Genomic DNA, 22422 nt, shown 5'->3' with positions numbered 1-22422 from the left:
ATAAGTAATAGGAGACTTGTTTAATAGCACAGCAATTAGTAATTAGTTGTGCAGGTAGCTATTGCATATGCATGTGTCGTAACTGTTCGACAAATTCAGATGACTTCTGAGATCGCGCAAAGATAAAATTGAAAATTCAATTCAATTCAATTTTGGATCTCAACAGTGTCGATAGCTCGATCGATCAGTTTAATTATCGAACTGATTTATCGATTCTCTGTTTACACCTAGTAGCAAAACAAGAGCATTAAAAGCGTAGGCCTGTGATGTTTGTATAACAGTGAAAAATACAGTGTGGCAGTTGGTTATTAAATTCTGAAATGATGAAGAAGCCACAAAGCGAAGTTTGTTATTATATCAGTGATATTCTTTTAGGGAAGTCATGATTTCCTGCCGTTATGTGGTGTGTCAACGACAAATTCCCAAATAATGTGTGCCGGTTGTGTGCAAATATTTCCGACGTCCTCATACCGATATTTGGCGCAGATAAGGAGCGAATCGACGTTAAAATAAAGAAATGCTGCCTACCTGTTGAAGTAAGGCGGCCCTGTTGTATCCTCAAAAAATGGTGTTCTGTTTTGTTGATAATTTTAATTACCGTCATAGTTGCCGGTATTTTATTGTGTGTTCTTATAAAGATTTGCTATATTGTAGCGACAGTGTGAAATTTTAGATGTTATCGCATAAAAACGTAATCGCTTTTAGATACTGTGCTCTTTGTATTTGATGACAAGCATATGTACACTAATTAAAGCCAGTAATCGCTCAGATTGCTCTACTAAACTTTTTAAACAGGACACGTCATATTTCATATTTACAGCCATTCTGTGTATTAGAGCGAATAATGTAGCTACATTACAGAGTTTAATTGTTGATATTTGTTTATGCTGTACTAGGTATTTATGATTATTGAAATCATTTATTTTTGATCAGAGATATGAATTTCTACCATTAGCGTTGAGATCCCAGTGTTGTGAGTGTTTCAGGTTGTTAATGTAGGAAAAACACACACACCCATCTCATTTCATATTTAAAGAAAGTATATATTGCTGTAGGTTACACCAAATCTTACTGTTGTAATTTTCATTAATGCCTAGAGGAATAAAGCTTAAGTCTAAAATTTCAGTTTGACCTGCTGTTTAGTAGTAACCATAAGGTGATGGAAACACTAAGATGTTGTGTTCTACACATTTGAGTGATTGTCTTCACAGTTTGTCTTCAGGTTGCTAAGCCAGTATTAGGCCAAGGGGAATTTATATTTAAAAGAATGATATCTGACTATCAGCGTTGTGAATAGTAACTACAGGATTTCGTACAAGACACACTATCAGGCTTTAAGGAATCATCAGTTTGATAATATATTTATTCGCCCACTTATCATCTTACAATGGTACTGGGTTTGTTATAGTAACACAATGAAAGCAACTACCTCAAAACTATACAGAAACATAGAATGTATAACTATGCATTTGTGAGGATAGGACAGGTGGTTGGCCATAGTCTTGATGAAGGAACAATCTCAAATTTAAATGAAATTATTTAGAAAAATCTAAATTGGGCAGGTTGCAGTAACTGCAGTCCATTCACAAAACTGACTGCAGGCCTGTAGAAACCCAGCTATTCCCCATGCACATCTTCAGGGCCTTACCTCAGGCAGCCTGAGAAACCCAGTCAGCATCCTCCCTCTGATGAGTCAGATATTGAACTCAGGAGAGAGACAAGACATTACTATAATAGACTACAGATCTTGGCATGATTTCCTTGTTGCATCAAACTATTGTAATGTGACAAGGTGTTGTATTCATTTCCCTCATTATAAACCACTGCTCTGAGTCCTCCAAGTAAACTCTGTAAAATATGTGTTACTAGTGAGGAGTGTTTTAGCTGCCTTTTTAAACAGGTGTAGTTTAATAATATCTTTTTTGTCTCCTTGGGCAGTTTGTTATACAAGCTTATTTGCCAACAGTAAATACTGTTTTGAGACTATTGTTTGTTTTTCCTTGTTATATGTTTGGATGTACTCATGTGGTGCAGTAAGGTACCCAGTTTCTTATACAGTTATTTACAATGCACCTGACTAATATTTCTAGTTGTACCGGCTGCGACATACTCGCGTATTCGACACAGTGATCCAGTACTGTCAGGTAGTTTTTATTCCAGTGTTTGATCACAATATCAATTCTTTTGACAATAGCTGGTTTCAGTCCGTAATGACCATCCTCAGATCTTTTCTACACCGTGCCGTTAAGTGATAAGACAATAATGGCATCATCAAAACATATAAATATAATCAGCACAGCGTCATCACATAGATCTAAAATAAGGTGTAGAATAGGCCACATCATCCACACAGTCATTACTGAAGTACTTCAGTAGCCAGTTGCAATTATGACTGTGTGGACGGTGTAGCCTATTCTACATCTTATTTTAGATCTATGTGGCGATGCTGTGCTGATTATATTTATATGTTTTGACGATGCCATTATGGCCTTATCACTTTAGGACATGGTGTAGAAAAGATCTGAGGATTGTCATTACAGACTGAAACCGGTCATCGTCAAAAGAATTGACATTGTGATCAAAGACTGGAATAAAAAACATTTGATTTCTAGTTATTATTGTTATGCCCTTTTGTGCAGTGTAAAATTTTTATCAATGTTTTGTGCTCTCAGTTCCAGAAAAAAATCTCATAGCTATAATGATATGCACGTAAGAAGGTGGATGGTAGGTCAAGGAGCAGTGTACCATGTGATGCTCCACCTAAGTAACGGAAAAGGAGAGAAGTAAAAAGACTGAGTGTGATGGTGGAATGATAGCTGTGTAGTTCTGGAATGGGAACAGGGAAGGGGCTGGATGGGTCAGGACAGTGACTAACCTTCGTTAACCTGCATCACTTCACTGTCCGCCACACCCAGCATACTATCCCTCCCCTTCCCCGCCCCAGCCTCCTCCTTAGCCCCACCCAGTCGCCACTCCATCATGCACTGGTGCTGCTGCTCGCAGTGTGGTTTCAGTTGCCTGAGACTGCAGAGAGAGAGAGAGAGAGAGAGAGAGTGTGTGTGTGTGTGTGTGTGTGTGTGTGTGTGTGTGCGCGCGCGCGCCCGCCCGTCCTCTATTGTTGATGAAGGCCTTAATGGCCCAAAGCTCTATTTTTGACAGTTTTTTTGTTGTGCTTATCTGCGATTAGTTATGTAAAATTTTCCTATTTCTATTGTCACACATGTTCATCACAGAGTTGTCACTGTTATATCTTTATCTGACACCAATACCTCAGCCACTGGAAGTTGATCTGATGTTATGATCTGTGCTGTAATTGGCATGTGAGGTGATGCCCTGTTTCTAGAGTATGGCTGCTGTGTACATAGTATTTGTAGGTCCAACACCTCTAACACTTTCCCAAGTTCTTGCAACACAATGCACTGCGCATTGCATTTATCTAGCCAGTTTTAATCATCTGCCTCTGTTTCATTGCTGTTGGGATGAGATTGGATTGTAATTGAATGTTTTGGAAACCTAGTGAGCACATAGTTATGGGGCAGTGTAACCTGTAATCATGTACAATTTGGTTGTGTGTCATCACTAATTGCCTGTACAGATGCTCAGTATCAAATGTCTTCTGTCCCTTCTTAAATACGACTTCAAGTAGTGTGTTCTGTTCCTTCGCATTTGCAGGCAGTTTGTTGACAGTGAGCTGAATATGATCAGTTTCCTCCATGACAGGAAGATTTATGGTGCAGCCTTTTGGATGACCATGCCTAACCAGTTGCCTTATTGCTATGGTTAATACATGCATATCCTCTAATTTAGTCAGTCTCATTGCATTTTCACATTTTGTAAACAGGCTGCAGCCCCAGCCATAAACCCCTTTCTTTTTTCCTGCCATCTCCATCATTGTTTGTATGCTTTTCGTGATTCTCAGTGTCATCTATAGATTCTGTGATTCTACACATTTTTGTAATCTTCCTCTATTAGCTGTTGAATGCTATCACACGTCATTATTACAACATGTTGCGTGCTATCACACCTTGCATTTACTACACTTTCAACTTCTTTAAAAAAAATTGATAGTATGTACTTGTTTAAGTCTTCCTTGTCTAGAGGTAGGCATGCTGTCCATTCCTTGTTTTCCTTTCTTCTTAGCTATTTCTAGAAACTCCACTCCTCTCCATTATTCTTATTATTGACCTTTCTAAATTCCATCTTGCTATTGCCCTTGTCTATGTGGTCAGTCACATTTTCGGTTTGGGTTGCTATGTCTCTTCTCATTCTACCCTTCACATTGGCTCAGAATATTTTGACACTTTCTGCATCCATCATTCTCTTTAATGGAGGCTTCCATTTCTTACAAAGATGACAGCTGATTTTATAATCCGTTTGATCAGTGAGCTTTGATTTATCAGTTTTCTTCCTGGATGTGTTTCATCTTCTTCGACATGATTTTGCTGTGTTTGTATTCACTCTGTGGTTTCCTGTGATGCTCACCAGCATCCTGCACAATGGTTTAGAATCCATATTTGGTTCTTTGAATCTCTTACTCCAAGAACATTTGGCAGGCCCTACATTTCACAGTCTATACTTCTTTGGCTGCATGGTTTCTTCCCTTTCTAACATGGAATGCGCACTGGAGCTAGCTTGGTATTTTTACAGTTCTTTTTTAGATGGTCACACCCTCCACAGTGGGAACATGTCAACTTGTTTTCCTTACAGTACTTTGCAATGACAAATGTATATACTGTATCTTGAGCTACATTGCATATCAATCTGTGACTGCAATTGTGTTTTTGTGTTGGAATTTGTTGGCTTCACGAAATGAGAAACTAATCATCACATTCCAACCTAATTTACATCTAAGGCCTTACTAAAAGTCAAATTGTCAGCATGTCTCCAAATAAATATGAAAATCCATAGCCAATCATAAAATTCATAATAAACAGATCAGTAAAAGTCATGCTGGGATTCAGCATATAAAAGAAGAGTACTCCATTTGTCCATTTGTTTCTTATTCTGAAAGAAATTGTTAGATTCAGTGATTGTCATTGGCTATCCTAAACAGTCACTCAATTGGCTTTGACCAATCTCAACAAAATGCCAACATCATCACAAAATGCAAGAGGTGCTGATACTGTAAGTGCACTTTAGCCATTTGACTTCCAATTTTCTACATCTAAAATCATACATCGCAAGCCACCATATGGTGCATGGCACAGGGTACCTTGTACCACAACGTAACGATTCCCTTTCCTGTTCCACAGGAAAATGGAACTTGTGAAAAACAACTGTCTGTACACCTCAGTATGTGCCCTAATGCCTTGTCTTCATGATCCTTCCATGAAATATACATTGTTGGCAGTAGAATCATTCTGCAGTCACCCACTAATGCCGCTTCTTGAAATTTTGTCAATAGTGTTTCACGAAAATAACTTCATCTTCTCTCCAGGCATCTCTATAACACTAGTGTGTTGATCAAACCTACATGTTACAAATCAAGCAGCATGCCTCTGAATTAGTTCAATGTCTTCCTTTAATCTGATCTTATGGGCATTATAAACACTCAAGCAGTACTCACGAAGGGATTGCATTAGTGTTCCGTACATAGTCTTCTTTATTGAAGAGCTACACTTTCCTAGAATTCTCCCAATAAACTAAAGCCAACTATTCACATTCCTTACAACTGGCCTTAATGTGCACAGTCTATCCTATATTGTTTTGCAGTATTACGTCTTGGCCTAAATGTTTAATCAGTATGACTGTATCACGCAGCATACCACTGATACTGTATTTGAACATTACAGGTTTGTTTCTCCAGCTCATTTGCATTAACTTGCATTTTTCTACCTTTAGAGCAAGCTGCTGTTCATCAAGCCAAATAGAAATCTTGTCTAAGTCATCCTGTATCCTCCTACAGTCAGTCAGTAATGACATTTTCCTACATACAACAGTGAAATCAACAAACTGTTGCAGATCATTGCCCACCCTGTCAGCCAAATCATTTATGTATATAGAGAATAAGAGAAGCCATATCATAATTCCCTGGGGCACTCTGATGACACCCATATCTCTGATGAACACGCACCATCCAGAATAACGTACCAGATTCTATTCATAAGAAGTCTTAGAGCCACCTATTCCATGTGCTCAGACCTTTGTTAACAGTCAGCAGTGGCGCATTGTGCCTCTGATTTATAGGTTCTGCCTTTTCCAGTTTCCTGTCTTATGATATCCCTCATGACTCTGCGTTTATTTTCTGCATTCTATATTATTTTGTTACCGAATGACTTTCTTGCAGCAGCCAGTACCCTCCTATATATTTCTTTATATGTTTGATAGTAATCTATGAACTATGGATTATTATAGAGCGTTTGTAAAGAACTGAAAAATTTAAGTGTGTGGGAAGACTTGTTAAGACCTGCAGTTAAGCATCTGGACATAAAGGGGGGAAACAAGTGTGGAAGAGAGAAAGGGAGAGGGTTGAGAGAGGGGTTGAGAGGGGAAGGGGGGAGGGGAAGAGAGAGAGAGAATATGCTCACATGCGAGTGGGAGAGGGGAATAGTAATGGGAGAAGGCAGTACATGATCTAGCTGGGGAAGTAGTTGTGTGGGCAGAAGAGAGAAGGGAACAGGTAAAGTGGAACAGTGGGATCAGGTTATCGGAGGTTCAGGACAGGGGGTGAGAATGCAGAATATGTTGGCGAAACAATTCCCACCTGTGTAGTTCAGCGAAACTTGTGCTGGAAGAGAGTATCCAAATTGCCTGCATAGTGAAGCAACTGTTGAAGTCATTTGTTTTCTTATGCACAGCATGTTTGGCAATTGCTTGGTGAAGTTTGCAGTTTGCCACAGTCTGACTGTGGCCATTCATGTAAGTAGACAGTTGCTGACTTGTCATGCCCACATAGAATGCAGCACAGCTGATATGTAACATGGCTGCTTTCACAAATAGGGGTAGGATATCCCTCACCTCAGGTCACAACTAGTAGTAGTCCAAGCCCTGATGAAGGGTGTGGTTCAATTTTTCAGGGCCGGGATGGTACTGGGAGATCAGAAGATTGCTGGTCAGTGGCTGGTTCACAGGTTAACTGCTGACAGAGGAGCAGAGGGCACAGGTGCTCTGTTTATTTATGAGCAGGATTCTGCGTATCGGTAGAGGCAAATGTGAAATAGTTTCACACATTCTATTATTTGTAGTCACATTTGTTGTAAGAAGGATTATCAGTTTTGATCAAATGTTGAACATCTTCAGATTAGTTATAATTGCAGAGCAACTTGTCAGTTCTCTGTGCTGTGCGCAGTCTCTGTAAGTCCGAAGTCACAAAAGTGACAGTACACTGCAATAAAAATATTAGGATAACAATCTGTTATCACAGATATGTGTCTGCACTTCACACCATGACAGACATTCATGAAGTTACTCATACATTTTGTCAAAACCTACAATTACGTATATAATTGTCTGCTTGATATTTTATTTTCTTCATAAAGCTATATTTAATTTACTTCTTACTAAACCAAAGTTAGATTCAGGACAGTTTAGTCAGTCAGTCTTTATTTACTTTTTTTCCTGAGTAGTCTACTTATTTATGTATCAGATAATTATACACTGTAGTAGTGTCTGTAATATAATTGTGGACATGTACACCTGCTCCATTTTTGATCCCCAGTTTTTTGATGTATAAAGTAATGAAGGATATTATAATTATGTCAATTCTGAGACGGAAATAATAAACAAAAAGCAAGAGTAGACACATACGTACGTTAGCGTGACTAAAATAAATGTGGGAGGAGAACGTGCAAGATTTAGAGACTGCCTCATTTGTAAGCAAGCAATCACCACCATTCTGGACACAGTTGGGCCTGACTGACCACTGTGTCATCCGTTGGACAATTGAAGAGGCCATTGGGGGAAAGAGAAGCAGCTGTATGAATGTTAGGAGTGCAGATGGCAAGCCAATACTAAATAAAGAAGTAAAAGGTGGAAGGAATGTACAGGGTGTAACAAAATGATATGGCTGAACTTTTAGGAAACATTCCCCACATGTAGAGGAAGAAAATATTTTTATGCACCTGGGTCCAGAAATGCTTTATTTCCATGCTAGAGCTCAGTTTCTACAACTCTTCAACACATTAATTATGGGAAATGCACAGGAAAAGAATGTATCAGCATAGTATGAAACACTGTCGTAAATGAAATCTTCAAAATGCCCTCTGTTGGCAAGGATATGTGCATCAGCCTGCCCTCGTGTTGAACCCCTGATGTGCTGTTTCACAGCCTTCCACCATAAATCTTGTACCAGGCATCTGGACACAGGAGACTGCTAAGTCTTCCACAAATAAAAGTCTAGTGGGTTTAGTGCCAGAGAGCATGGAGACCAAGGAATTGGTTCACCTCTACTTATCCATCCGTAACAAAGTCTATTGTTTAGAAGCCAATGAACATCAGCACTGAAATGAGGAGCAGCTCCATCGTTTATGAAGTACGTGTTTTGTCAAACTCGAAAAAGCACACATTCTAGCACAACAAGTAGAGTATTCTCTAAGAAAGCATGGTAAGTTTCTTCATAGAGCCTGGATTGATGAGGTCCTATCAAACAGTTGCCAACAATGCTGACCAAACATCAATGGAAAATATTTGTTGATGACATGATTGCACAATTCCATGAGGATTCCTGACAGCCTATATATGCTTATTGTGAAAATTTACAATCTGATCACATTAAAAATAAGCTCCATCTGTAAAGAGCACATTTTCACTAAAGGGAGGGTTGACACATTGTTGAATGAACTATTCTCAGAAGTGTACCCCTGCCGGAAAATCGGCTGCTGATTGTGCCTGCAGAAACTGTACATGGTATGGGTACAGCATGTTCTCATGTAGCACTCTCCAGTCAGTGATGTGGTCAAAATTACATGTTGCAGCAAATTGTATTATACTGACACTAGGGATGTCATCAACAAGACAACGAAGTTCCTCTTCAAGGTGAGGTGTCCTCGTCATTCTAGGGCTCCCCCAACACGAACAAATGGCTCAAACATCTCATGCCCTGTAAGATGGCGATCAGTTGCTTCAAGTGTCCTCCTGTCGGGGAACTGTTGTTCTGGAAATCCCTCCTGGTACAAATGTTGAGACACACAGCCGTTATCTTCTGCTAACCTGTACAGCAAATGGGTATCTGCCAGCTCTGCATATGAGTCCACTACCATTGCACTGTACCATAAACAAAGTCCATGATGAACATTAAACAGTTGATATTATGTGTTGATGCCAGTAGAGCAAAGAGGTTAGTTGCAGGTCAACACAAGCAGTGAAACAAGAGAAATGTCCCCTGAAAGTTCGGCCATACCTTTTCGTGATGTGATACAGTGTATCTTCTGTGAAAGGAAAACAAACCTGAGGGCAGCATTATAGAAAGAGATCAGGAAGAAAGTGAAGATGAGATGGGAGATACAATACCACAAGAAGAATGTCTTGTTGATATACCTAAGTGTAAACAAGGCACCTGGAGTAGACAACATTCTCTCAGAATTATTGAGATCCTTGGGAGAGCCAGCTTTTACAAAACTTTTCTGTAAGGTGTGCAGGATATATGAGATGGGAAATGCCCTCAGACTTCAGAAAGAATGTAATAAATCCAATTTCAAAGAAGGCAGGTGCTGACAGGTATGAGTACTACCAAACCATCAGTTTAATTAATCATGGTTGCAAGATGACGACACAGTTTATGTACATAAAAATGGAAAAAAATAGCAGAAGTTGACCCTGGTGATGGTCAGTTTGGGTTCCAGAGAACTGTAAGAACGTGCGAGGCAATACTAACCCTACGACTTATCTTGGAAGGTAAGTTAAAGAAAGGCAAACCTACTTTTATAGCATTCATAGATTTAGGGAAAGCTTTTGACAGTGTTGACTGGGATACATGTTTCCAAATTTTGAAGGTAGCAGGGATAAAATACATGAAATAAAAGGTTATTTGCAACTGGTATAGAAACAAGGCTGCAGTTACAAGATTTGAAGGAAATGAAAGTGAAGTAGTAGCCAAGAAGCACTTGAGATTGGGCTGTAGCTTACCCCGAAAGTTATTCAGTCTGTGTATTGAGCTGGCTGTAAAGCAAGTCAAAGAGACATTTAGAAAGGGAATTAAAGAAGAGCAGTTGAGCGGAATTGATGATGTTTTGAAAAGAGATTATAAAATAAAATGAAACAAAGGTAATGGAATGTAATTGAATTAAATCAGTTTATGATAATGGAATTAGATTAGGAAAAGAGCTATTTCGGCAGCAAAATAACTGACTGTGGCTGAAGTAGACTGGATATAGAATGCTGGCAATAACAAGAAAAAAATTTCTAAAAGAAGAGGGAATTTGTGAATGTCTGATATAAATTTAGGTGTTAAATCTTTTCTGAAGATAATTGTTGGAATGTAAGGAAGTAATACATTTTTTGATAAGCAGTTCAGACAAGAAGAGACTAAAAACTTTTGAAAGATGATGCTATAGAAAAGTGCTGAAGATTAGATGAGTAGATTGAGTAGCTAATGAAGAGGCACTGAATCAGACTGGGGAGAGAGAAATTTCTGGCACATCGTGATTAAGAGAACTAATTAGGAATCATCAATTTGATAATGGAGGGGGGGGGCTAATAATTGATGGGGGAAACCTAAGACAAATACAGTAAGCAGATTCAGAAGGATGTAGGTTGCAGTAGTTATTTGGAGGTGAAGAGGCTTGCACAGGATAGATTAACATGGACAGCTGCATCAAAGCAGTTTTTGGACTGAAGACCACAATAACATGAAATTTAGATACCATACAGGTTTGTCTTTCACTAAATCAATTAAGACAAGTTATGGGATGGTTCCTTTGACAGGGTCATGGCTGATTTTGTTCTCTACCCTTTCTCAATTCACGCTTGAGCTCCATCTCCATAAGTGTTGATCTGACGCTGAACCCTAATCTTCCTTTCCATGACATATTTTGTTTTCCTACTTGACATTTTTGAAACAATGAAGAAGTTAAAACATATTTGTTATGCAACCTACATAAAGTAATAAAAATTAAGGTTTAAAATGAGACTTGAAATATAGATCTTGCTTTTAGTAGGCTTTAACCTGACTCATTTGAGCACAGTTCATGTCTTGACATAAAACCTTGAAACTCTCTTGAGATAGAATTTTTTCTTCAACAAGGGCATACCATACCCCCCCCCCCCATATTTGATAAGTTAGTTGCTGCCAAAAGCTTTGTGTAAGTGTGTTTTAATTGTGTCTACAAAAGGTCTTCTTTATGGTAGGTAGCAATCTATTGTTTCCTGCATTGTTGATATTCCTACCTGCAGTTTCCATTGTTTGATTTTACACTTTCATTCTTATTTCATAGGTTCAGTAGTTGAATAGCTCCTTTTCTTATCTGTCGTATGAGGTGTGTGTAGATGTCTATCTATCTTAGGAAGTGGGTTTGAATGGCATTGTTTGTTAAACCATGTCTTGTAAAAGCTACAGATCTTAAGTTGATTGCACTAATCCAACACACATCTTTAATTTGCCAGGAAAACACTATAAAGACTAATGCTGTACTACATCTAATAATGAATAAGAAAACAGGAATGTGGGTGAGACACTATGAACAACATAGTGAACCCATTATCATAGCCAAGATAGACATAAAGCCAATGCCTGTTACATTTTCTACATCTACATAATTACTCTGCGATTCACAATTAAGTGTGTAGCAGAGGGTTCATCGAGCCACCTTCGAGCTATTTCTCTGTGATCCCACACTCTAACAGCGTGCAGGAGAAACAAGCACTTAAATCTTTGTGTGAGCTCTGATTTCTCTTATTTTATCATGATGATCATTTCTCGTTTTGTAGGTGGGAGCCAACAGAATATTTTCACATTTAGAGGAGAAAGTTGGTGATTGAAGTTTCATGAGAAGATTCTTCCACAGTAAAAATCGCTTTTGTTTTAATGACTCCCATCCTAATTCACGCACCATGTCCATTGAACTCTCTCCCCTATTTCGTGATGATACAAAAGAAGCTGCCTTTCTTTGAACTTTTTCAATGTCCTCCATAAGTCCCATCTGATGCGGATCCCACGCCACACAGCAATACTCCAGAAGAGGGCGGACAAGTGTGGTGTACACTGTCTCTTTAGTCGATCTGTTGCATTTTCTAAGTGTTCTACCAATAAATCACAGTATTTGGTTTGCTTTATCCACAATATTATCTATGTGATAGTTCCAATTGAAGTTATTCATAATTGTAATTCCTAAGTATTTAGTTGAAGTTACAGCCTTTAGAGTTGTGTGATTTATCGTGTAACTGAAATTTAGTGGATTTCTTTTAGTACTGACGTGGATAACTTCACACTTTTCATTATTTAGAGTCAATTGCCACTTTTTGCACCACACAGATATCTTGTCTAAATCATTTTGCAGTTGATTTTTATCATCTGATGACTTTATAAGATGGTAAATGACAGCATCATCTGCAAACAATCTAAGAGGGGTGCTCAGATTGTCTCCTACACCATGTATGTAGATCGGGAACAGCAGAGGGCCTGTAATACTTCCTTGGGGAACGCTAGATATTACTTCTGTTTTACTCGATGACTTTGTATTAGTTACTATGAACCTACTTTACAAGAACTCACAAATGCAGACACATAACTGAGACAATGCTAAATAGGCACACAATTCGATTAGGAGACACATGTGAGGAAAGGTGTCGAAAGTGTTCTGGAAATCTAAGAATATGGAATCAATTTGACAACCCTTGTTAATAGTACTCACTATTTCATGAGAATAGAGAGCTAGTTATGTTTCATAAGAACAGTTTTTCCTTAATCGGTGATTCTTAGTCAATAAATCATTTTCTTTGAGATAATTCATTATGTTCGAACATAGAATATGTTCCAAAACCCTACTGTGAATCAACTTTAGTGTTATGAGTCTGTAATTCATCAGATTATTCCTAATTCCTTTCTTGGGTATGACTTGTGCAACTTTCCATTAGTTAAGTACAGATATTTCAATGAACGAGCAGTTGTATATGATTGTTAGATATGGAGCTATTGTATCAGCATACTCTGAAAGGAACGTGACTGGTATGCTGTCTGGACTGGAAGCCTTGCCTTTATTAAGTGATTCAAGCTGCTTCACCACATCAAGGATATCTTATTTCTGAATTATTCATGTTGGCACTTGTTCTAGATTTGAATTCTGGAATATTTACTTCATCCTCTTTGGTGAACAAGCTTTGGAAAACAATGTTAATAACTGCTTTAGTGGAACTGTCATCAGTGATATAACCATTGTTATTGCACTGTGAAGATATTGATTGCGTCTTGCCACTGTTGTACTTTACATATGACCAGAATCTCTTTGGGTTTGTTGCAAGTTTTGACACAGAGTTTCATTGTGTAAACTATTAAAAGCATCTCACATTAAAGTTCATGCTAAATTTTGAGTTTCTGTAAAATTTAACAAATCTTGTGGATGTTGTGTTTTTTTTAAAATTTGGTATGATCTTTTTGGTGCTTTTGCAAGGGTGTTCTGACCCATTTAGTGTACCAGGGGGATCAGTACTATCACTTATCAATTTATGTATCTCTCAATTGCTGTTGATATAGTTTCTTTGAATTCAAACCACATCTGGTCTGTGCTTACATAGTCAGATTGGAAGGAGTGGAGATTCCCTCTTAGAATTTGTATCTGCTCTCTCTCTCTCTCTCTCTCTCTCTCTCTCTCTCTCTCTCTCTCTCTCTCTCTTTTAGATGTAGGCCTACTTTGCATTTGTTTTTTGTGGATTTTTGGGTGTTGTTATATTCAGTCTCGCTACAGCTATCTTGTGGTCACTAATCACTGTATCCATCATGATGCTCTCTATTTGTTCAGGATTATTTGTTGCTAATAGGTCAAGTATGTCTTTGCAACCATTTACACTTCAAGTGGGCTCCTCAACTAATTGTTCGAAATAATTTTAAAGCATTCAGTACAATTTCGGACAATATTTTATGCCTATCGCTAGCTTTAAACGTGATGGCAGATTGAAGTCACCACCAACTAAAATTCTATGAGTGGGGAACCTATTTGAAATGAGACTCAATTTTTCTTTGAACAGTTCAGTAACTGCATTATTTAAGTCAGGGTGTCAGTAAGATGAACCAGTTATTAATTTATTCAAGTTCTCAAGTATAACCTCTACCCATATTAACGCACAGGAACTATCCACTTCAATTTCACTACAAGGTAAACTACTTCTGGCAGCAATAAACACTCCACCACTGACTATTTAATCTGTCCTTTCTGAACATGATTAGATCCTTTGAAAACATTTCAGCTGAACTTATTTCCAGCTTTAGCCAGGTTTCTGTGCCTAAAATGATTTGAGCTTCAGTGCTCTCTATTAATGCTTGGAGCTATAGTTCTTTCCCAACACAGCTACCACAATTTACAACTACGGTATCAATTTTTGCTGTCTCTACCTTCATGTGTTTGCACTCTTTTAGACTGGCATCCTTTCTGTAGTTTCCTGAGACCCTCCAACCTAAAAAACCACCCGTTCCTTCCACGCAGCCCCCACTACCCATGTAGCTGCTTCATGTGTGTAGTGGACTCGTAATCTATTAAGTGGAACCTGGAAACCACCACCTGATGGCGCAAGTCGAGGAATGTGCAGCCTTCACTGTCACAGAAATTCCTGAGCCTCTTGGCTCTGTACCAAAACCAAAGGACCACAGTCAGTCGTGTCAACAGTGCTGCAGATGGTGAGCTCTGCCTTTATCTCGCAAGAAAGACTACCAGTCCTTACCGCTTCAGCTAGCCAGCCGAAGTGCAGAGAATCTGTTCTGATCTGAAGCTACATGCATCATTAATACCGACGTGAGTCACCACTTGCAGATGTCTGCACCCTGTGCTCTTCATGACATCTGGAAGCACCGTTTCCACATCTGGAATGACTCCATCCAGTATGCACACGGAGTACACACAGGACTCCTTCCCCTCCTCTGCAGCCATATCCCTAAGGGGCCCCATTAGAGGGCCTAATGCTGGAGTTCCCAACTATTAGCAAACCCACCTTCTATGAATTCCCAGACCTTGTGGGCCGAGAGGCTTCCTCTGGAACAGGGGGAGCATCTGCATCTGGCTCAGGGAAATTATCATCCACAGATAGTACCTGAAACCTGTTTGTCAGAAAACCGGGGTGCCCTTGTGATGAGCCCCAAGGACAGTAGTTCGCTGCCTGCCAGGCCCTGGAGTGACCTCCCACTCAACCACGGGTTAGGGGTCAGTCTTAGTGCAGGCAGTAACTGCGGCGACAGTAGCAGTGGACCGAAAGGGGGACATGTGGGATGTACTCAATAACCCTTGGATCACCACATCTGATCCCCCTGAAGTGATGCCAATTGGCAGCAGCTTCAAGCTGTATGATGGAATCCAACACAACCTGGAGCTGTCAGTGAAGGGTCACCAACTCAGCTTGCATCTGTACGCAGCAATCAGTAGTGCAAGTTTATATTTTGTCTAGTTCCTCAGAAGATGTAGAGAATGAAAGAATTCATAGTGAGATAAAAGAAAATATTCAGATACTTAAGAAAGAGGAAAATTAAAGTGTGGTGGGAGACTGGAATTTAATAATAGTAAAGGAAGAGAAGGAAAAGTAGCAGGTGAATATGGACTGAGGTAAAGGAACGAAAGAGGTAGCCGACTGGTAGAATTTTCCACAGAGCATTATTTAATCATCGGTAACACTTGGTTTAAGAATTGTGAAAGAAGGTTGTATACATGGAGCAGACCTGGAGACACTGGAAGGTTTAAAATTAATTATTTAATAGGGGACAAAGATTCTAAAGCTAGATTTTAAACTGTGAGGCATTTCCAGGGACAGGTGCGACTCTGACCATAATGATAATAATAATGAGCGTATGGCTTTGGTGGCCGGGAGACCCCTCGCGGGGCAGTTAGGCCACCGCTCCACAAGTTCTTTAATGCCTCTACAGTGAGTTGCGAGTGAATGAGGATGGAATGATGATGAAAGACACACAACACCCAGTCATCTCGAGGCAGAGAAAATTCCTGACCCGCCGGGAATCAAACCCGGGACCTCGTGCACGGGAAGCGAGAACGCTACCACAAGACCACAAGCTGCGGACACTCTGACCATAATTTGTTGGTTATGAACTGTAGATCAAATATGAAGAAATTGCAAAAAGGTAGGAGGTTGTGGTCTGGATAAATTGAAGGAACTAGATGCTGCTGAGAATTTCAAAAGGGTTATTGACCAACGATTGACCGAAACAAGGGAAAGGAATACAATAGGAGACAAATGCATAGCTTTGAGACATAAAATAATGAAGGTAGCAGAGAATGAAATATGTGGATAAAAAGTCAGTCTAGTAGTAATCTTTGGATATCATTGGCGGTATTGAATTCAACTGGTGAAAGGAGGAATTGTGTAAATGCAGCAAATGAAGCTGGTGAAAAGGAATGCAGAGATGTAAAAAGTATTATTGACAGAAAGAGCAGAATAGCTAAGCAGGAATATCTGCAGGACAAGTGCTAGGCTATAGGAGCATGCATAATTAGTGGAAAGGTAGATATTGCCTAGAGAAACATTAAAGAGGCCTTTGGAGATAACAGAAACAGCAGTATGAATATTAAGAACTTCAATGGAAAATCAGTATCAGAGATGGGAAAGGTGGAAGGAATACATGGGGAGGCTATACAGGGGAAACATACTTAAAGGCAATATTATGAAAGGGAATGAAGTTGATATGGGAGATGTGATACTGTGTGATGAACACTGAAAGAACTAAGTTGAATCAAGGTCCCTCGAGTAAGCAGCATTCCCTCAAGTAAGCAGCATTCCCTCGGAACTACTGATAGCCTTGGGAAAGCCAACCGTGACAAAACTCTATGCAATAATTCCAGTTCCAAAGAAAGCAAGTGCTAACAGGTGTGAATATTACTGAACTATCAGTTTAACAAGTCATGGTTGCAAAATAGTAATATGAATTATTTACAGAACAATGAAGAAACTGCTAGAAGCCAACCTTGGAGAAGATCAGCTTGGTTCTGGAGAAATGTACGAACATGCCAGATAATTCTGACTATGTGACTTATCTTACAAGATAAACTGAAGAAAGGCAAACACACATTCATAGATTTAGAAAAAGCTTTTTGACAATGTTGACTGGACTACACACATTGAAATTTTGAACGCTACAAGGATAAAACACAGAGAGTGAAATGTTATTTACAACTTGTACCAAAACTAAACTGTAGTTATAAGAGCCGAAGGACATGAGAGAGAAGCAGTAGTTCAGAAGGGAGTGAGACAGGATGTGGCCTATTCCAATTGTTATTCAATCTCTACATTGAGCAAGCAGTAAAGGTAACCATTGAAAATTTTTGGAAAAGTATGAGGGTTGAATGAAAAGAAATGCCTCCACCTTCGTTAATTGGGTTTGGATGGGAATATTATAAAAATAATCACCAGCCAGTTGGGATACATTTCTGCCAATGATGAACAAGTTTTCTGAAGCTGTCACAGAAGAAGTCGACAGTCTGTTTTTGTAACCACAGTCTCACAGTTCTCTCAGCGTCGTCATCAGAAGCATAATGATGTCCCTGCTGATAGTCTTTCATCATCGGGAACAGATGGAAGTCAGACAGTGCTAAATCTGGACTGTATGGAGGATGCCATACAGTCTCTGAAGTTCTACTATGGTGGCACATGAAGTGTGTGGTTTGGCACTGTCATGCTGCAAGAAAATATTTTCCTTTTCCTTTTGGACCCTTGTTAGCCATCATTTCAGAGTTCACAGTGTTGTGATGTAACACTCTGAACATGGATAAGACGACCTGCATCCCAGGACACTGTGACCATGATTTCTCCAGCTCAGGGCTGCGTCTTGAATTTCTTTTTCTGGGGCGAGTCTTTGTGTCGGTATTCCATAGAATGATGTTTCATCTCCGGGTCGTGATGGTGTACCCACGTTTCGTCTCCTGTCACAATTGAATGGAGACAGGCGTCACCTTCATCCTCGTAACGTGAGAGTTCTTGCAAAATTTCAAGTACGTTTTCATTTCAGAAGTCAGTATCCTGGGTATCCATTGTGCACAGATCTTCTGATAGCCAAGCAAAGCAATAATGTGACCCACATTCTTGTGAAATGCCAATTGTGTTTGCAATTTCTCTCTGAGTGATACGACGATCATTCTGAATCAGTCAGTCAACAGTTTGCTTGTGAAACTCCATGGCTGCTGTCACAGGATGTCCAATTCTTTGTTTGTCACTCAGGTCAGATGTTCCCGCCTCAGCATGTTTAAACTTATTCACCCAATGGCGCACAGTATTCACATTAACACAATCACCATAATCTGCTTTCATTCTCTGATGAATCTCCTTTGGGGTGACACTTTCTGCTGTCAAGAATTCAGTGACTGCACATTGCTTAAATCTCATTGACCGACCATCTGCGCAGGGTTCCATACTTTACGCTGTAACAACACAACCATTCAATGCTAAGGTTTCCCGACAACTGGAGCTGTAGAGAAGACGCTATGGAACAAGCCAGTACCTGCCGCATACCAATGCTGTCACGAAGGTGGAGGCATTTCTTTTCAGTCAACCCTTGTACTTAAAGTACACTATGCTTGTCCATCCTGTGCTAGAGTATCACTGTGTGATATGGAATCCTTACCAGATGGGATTGATGGAGGACACTGAAAAGGTCCAAAGAGGGGCAGCTCATTTTGTATAATAATTCAAAGGGAAGGGAGTGTCATGGATGTGATAAGTGAGTTTTCGTGGCAATCCTTAAAACAAAGCAGCAAGATCTTTTCACGAAATTTCAATCACGAACTTTTTCCTCTGAATGCAAAATATTTTAATGACACCAACCTACATCAGGAGAAATAATCATTGTAATAAAATAAGAGAACACAAAGCCAGTACAGAAGGACTGAAGTGTTCATTTTTCCCACATGCCATTAGAGAGTGAACAGTAGATAAAATGTCATATTCTGACACATACAGTGCCATCTATTGATCAATTCTCACTTTTTTTTCTTCTGCCATATGTTTCCCCCCTTGTCAGATAATATTCCATATCATTTTGACATCATTCTGACCAGTGGTGTTATTTCAACAGCATTTTTAAAGTTTAACTTTAATTTTAATCACCCTGTATATCAAGCTATGCTTAGGGCTTAGATTAGGAAAAAGAGGCTTTGAAAGTAGTCAAGTTTTGCTATTTGGGCAGCAGAGTAACTGATAATAGCCAGAATAGCAAGAAGAAATAGGTAGACTGGCAATGGTAAGAATAGCATATCTGATGAAGACATGTAAATGTAAATGAATAGATAAAAAAATCTACTCACCAAGGGGCGGCAGGGGAACATACACATGCTTTCGGAGCCAATGGTTCCTTCTTCTGGTAGAAGAGTTGAAGGATAAGGAAGAGGGGTGATAGAAAAGGACTGGATTGGTTTAGGAAAAGGGATACACTTCAGGAAAATCACATAGAACCTTGAGCGGTCAGGAGAGACTTACCACATGGAATGAGAAGGAAAGTCTTTCCTCCTCACCCCCTCCAGTAAGTCTCTCCTGACCCAGGATTCTGCGTGACTTTCCTGAAGTGTACCACTTTCCCTAAACCAATCCAGTCCTTTTCCTTCATCCCTTTTCCTTCCCCTTCAACTCTTCTACAAGAAGGAGCCATTGCACTGAAAACTTGTAAAAGGTAAATCCTTTTGTGTGTGTGTGTGTGTTCGCCTACCACTACTTGGTGAGTAGATTTTTTATCTATCCATTTACGTTATATTATCAGTAATTGATTATTTTCATTGTTGTATCTGATGAATACAAGTTTGTTCATGTCAAATGTAAATTTAAGTGTTAGAATGTATTTTCTGAAGGCATTTGTCTGGAATGTAGGTTTGTAGGAATGTGAAACGTGAACAATAAGCAGTTCAGACAAGAAGAGATTACCAGCCTTTGAAATGCGATGCTGCAGAAGAATGATGAAGATTAGATGGATAGATTGCATAACTAATGAATCAAACTGGGGAAAAAAGAAATTTGTGACACAATTTGACAACAAAAAGGGTTTGGCTGATAGAAAACATTCTGAGACATCAAGGAATTTAGTATTGTAGGGAAGTGTATATGGGGAGGGTGGTTGGGGTGGGGGTGGGAGCTATTTGTAAGGAAGATCAAGGGTTGAGTACTGTAAGCAGGTTGAAACAGATGTAGGTTGCAGTAGGTATTTGGAGAAGAGGCTTGCAGAAGATAGAGCAATGCTTGCATTGAAAGCAGTTACTGCATCTTTGTTGATTTTGTCCCCACCGCCTACATTCCTTTCATTTCAATGAATTTTATTCAGGTTGTGTACAAGGGGCAGTCAAAAAGTTTCTAGCCCAAGATAGTTACTGTAATGTCTCGCACAAACACAACCACCTACTTTTATGGTGGCCCTTTGTGGGTATGCAGATCAAATTCCATGGCTCCAGCTTCATTAGTTTTGCCACTAGGATGCATTGTATACCATAGTGTAAGCAAAATGGCAAATATCGAGAGAATCAAGGACCATACTGTGATTGAATATCTTCATTTGAAAGGAATGATGCCCAAGGAAATTGTGAAGGACATGCAGAATACACTTAAGGAGAGTGTTCCGTCTTATGCAACAGTGGAAAACTGAATGTCCAACTTCAAACGTGGAAGAATGAGTGTGGCAGATGTGCCAAGGAGCGGAAGGTCTATCACAGTTGTCACTGATTAAACAGTGACTGCAATTCACGGTATGATTTTGCAGGATCATTGAGCAATGTTGCAGCACATTGAAACCACATTTTCAATCTCCCATGCTCATGACATTGTTGTGGATATTTTGCGAATGCAGAAAGTTTCATGTCGGTGGGTCCCGAAAGACTTGAATGCAGATCAGAAACAGGAACGTATGCAGTGTTGTGAAGAAATCGTTTGCCAATTTGAAGTGGATGAAGACAGCTTTCTTGCAGGGTATATGACAGTGGACGAAGCATGGGTTCACCACTGTGAGCTTGAGACAAACAACAGTCACAACAATGGAAACATCCTTCATCCCCCACCCCAAAAAAATTCTGGGTGTAAAAATCAGCCGGTAAGGTGATGGCATCAGTCTTCTGGGATGCAGATGGTGGATTACTTGCGAAAGGGTGTAACTATCAATGCATCATACTATTGCACCCTCCAGTGCTGTTTGAGAGAAGAGATAAAGAAAAAAAAGGTGTGGAAAATTGGCAGAGTTCTTTTGCATCAGGACAATGCACCGGCCCACAAAGCCCTCCATGACACTGGAAACTCAGTGTGACTGTGGGTTGAAATTGTTACGTCATCCGCCATGTTCTCTAGATTTGGCTCCATCAGACTTTTTTCTTTTTTCAAACCTAAAAAAGGACTTCAGAGAATGACAATTTGGCAATGATGATGCTGTGAACACTTGGTTGGACTCATAATGAAGGATCTTTTATTTGAATGGTTTGCAATTGTTATCTTAGCATCCCTGCAAGCGTATTAGTGTACACGGGAATTATATTGAAAAATAAATTGGTATTATGAAATTCCTGTCATTATTTGTTAGGCTAGAAAATTTTTGACCCCCCCCCCCCCATTTATTAATCTGATGGTGCCTGTTTCTCTATTAATTTAAACTTTTCTGATATTATATCATTGAACTTGTAAATGTGAATGTATGCTTTCCCGGCGTATACAGCTGGTGAAGAGTTCTCGGGCTTCCAGCCGGGTGGCGGGGTCTTCAAACTGCGACGTTTCGACGAGTGACATACTCGTCATCTTCTGGCGAAGTGCTGAGACTTTGCGGATGCCGATCCCTTTATACCTGCAGCGTGCCCCCCACCACCTGGCCGTGGGAGGCTGGATCCAGAGGAGCCGGCAGACGGGGTGGAGGGGGAAGTGGGTGCACTGTTCGTGTCTCCGTCAGAGCATTCCAGTTGCGTCTCGTGAGCTGGACAGTTCTTGGTGTGTTCCTGGTGTATTGCGGCTAATGCTGGATTCCAGGCCGCGCTCAGTTGATAACCTTCGTCCCTTTTCACAAGATGGACTTGCATTCGGGAGGACGACGGTTCAATCCCGCGTCCGGCCATCCTGATTTAGGTTTTCCGTGATTTCCCTAAATCGCTCCAGGCAAATACCGGGATGGTTCCTTTCAAAGGGCACGGCCGGCTTCCTTCCCCGTCCTTCCCTAATCCGATGAGACCGATGACCTCGCTGTCTGGTCTCCTTCCCCAAACCAACCAACCAACCTGTTCGCAAGATTCTCGTGGAATGTTGCCGCAAAACAGATCGACAAATTCGACAGACTATCTGGAGCTCAGTCGACCCAGAAGGTGACAAATAGCACCAGAGCTATTGTAAATTTGA

General features: G+C 39.9%; 1 protein-coding gene across 2 annotated transcripts in view; it reads left to right on the top strand.

Annotated features, from left to right (window-relative positions):
* Nucleotides 1-243: 243 nt before the first annotated feature.
* Nucleotides 244-22422, top strand: part of LOC126236023 (uncharacterized) — a 109883-nt gene continuing 87704 nt past the window's right edge. For both annotated transcript variants that reach the window (XM_049945045.1, XM_049945046.1), the window contains exon 1: nt 244-536. In XM_049945045.1, coding sequence (XP_049801002.1) covers nt 399-536 — 138 coding nt within the window. In that variant the 5' untranslated portion in view covers nt 244-398. The remainder of the gene's footprint in view (nt 537-22422) is intronic.

Source organism: Schistocerca nitens, chromosome 2, assembly GCF_023898315.1.
Source record: "Schistocerca nitens isolate TAMUIC-IGC-003100 chromosome 2, iqSchNite1.1, whole genome shotgun sequence".
In the NCBI taxonomy this organism is placed as follows: domain Eukaryota; kingdom Metazoa; phylum Arthropoda; class Insecta; order Orthoptera; family Acrididae; genus Schistocerca; species Schistocerca nitens.
Note: the sequence above shows the minus strand (reverse complement) of the source record. Positions and strands in the feature narration are given on the sequence as shown.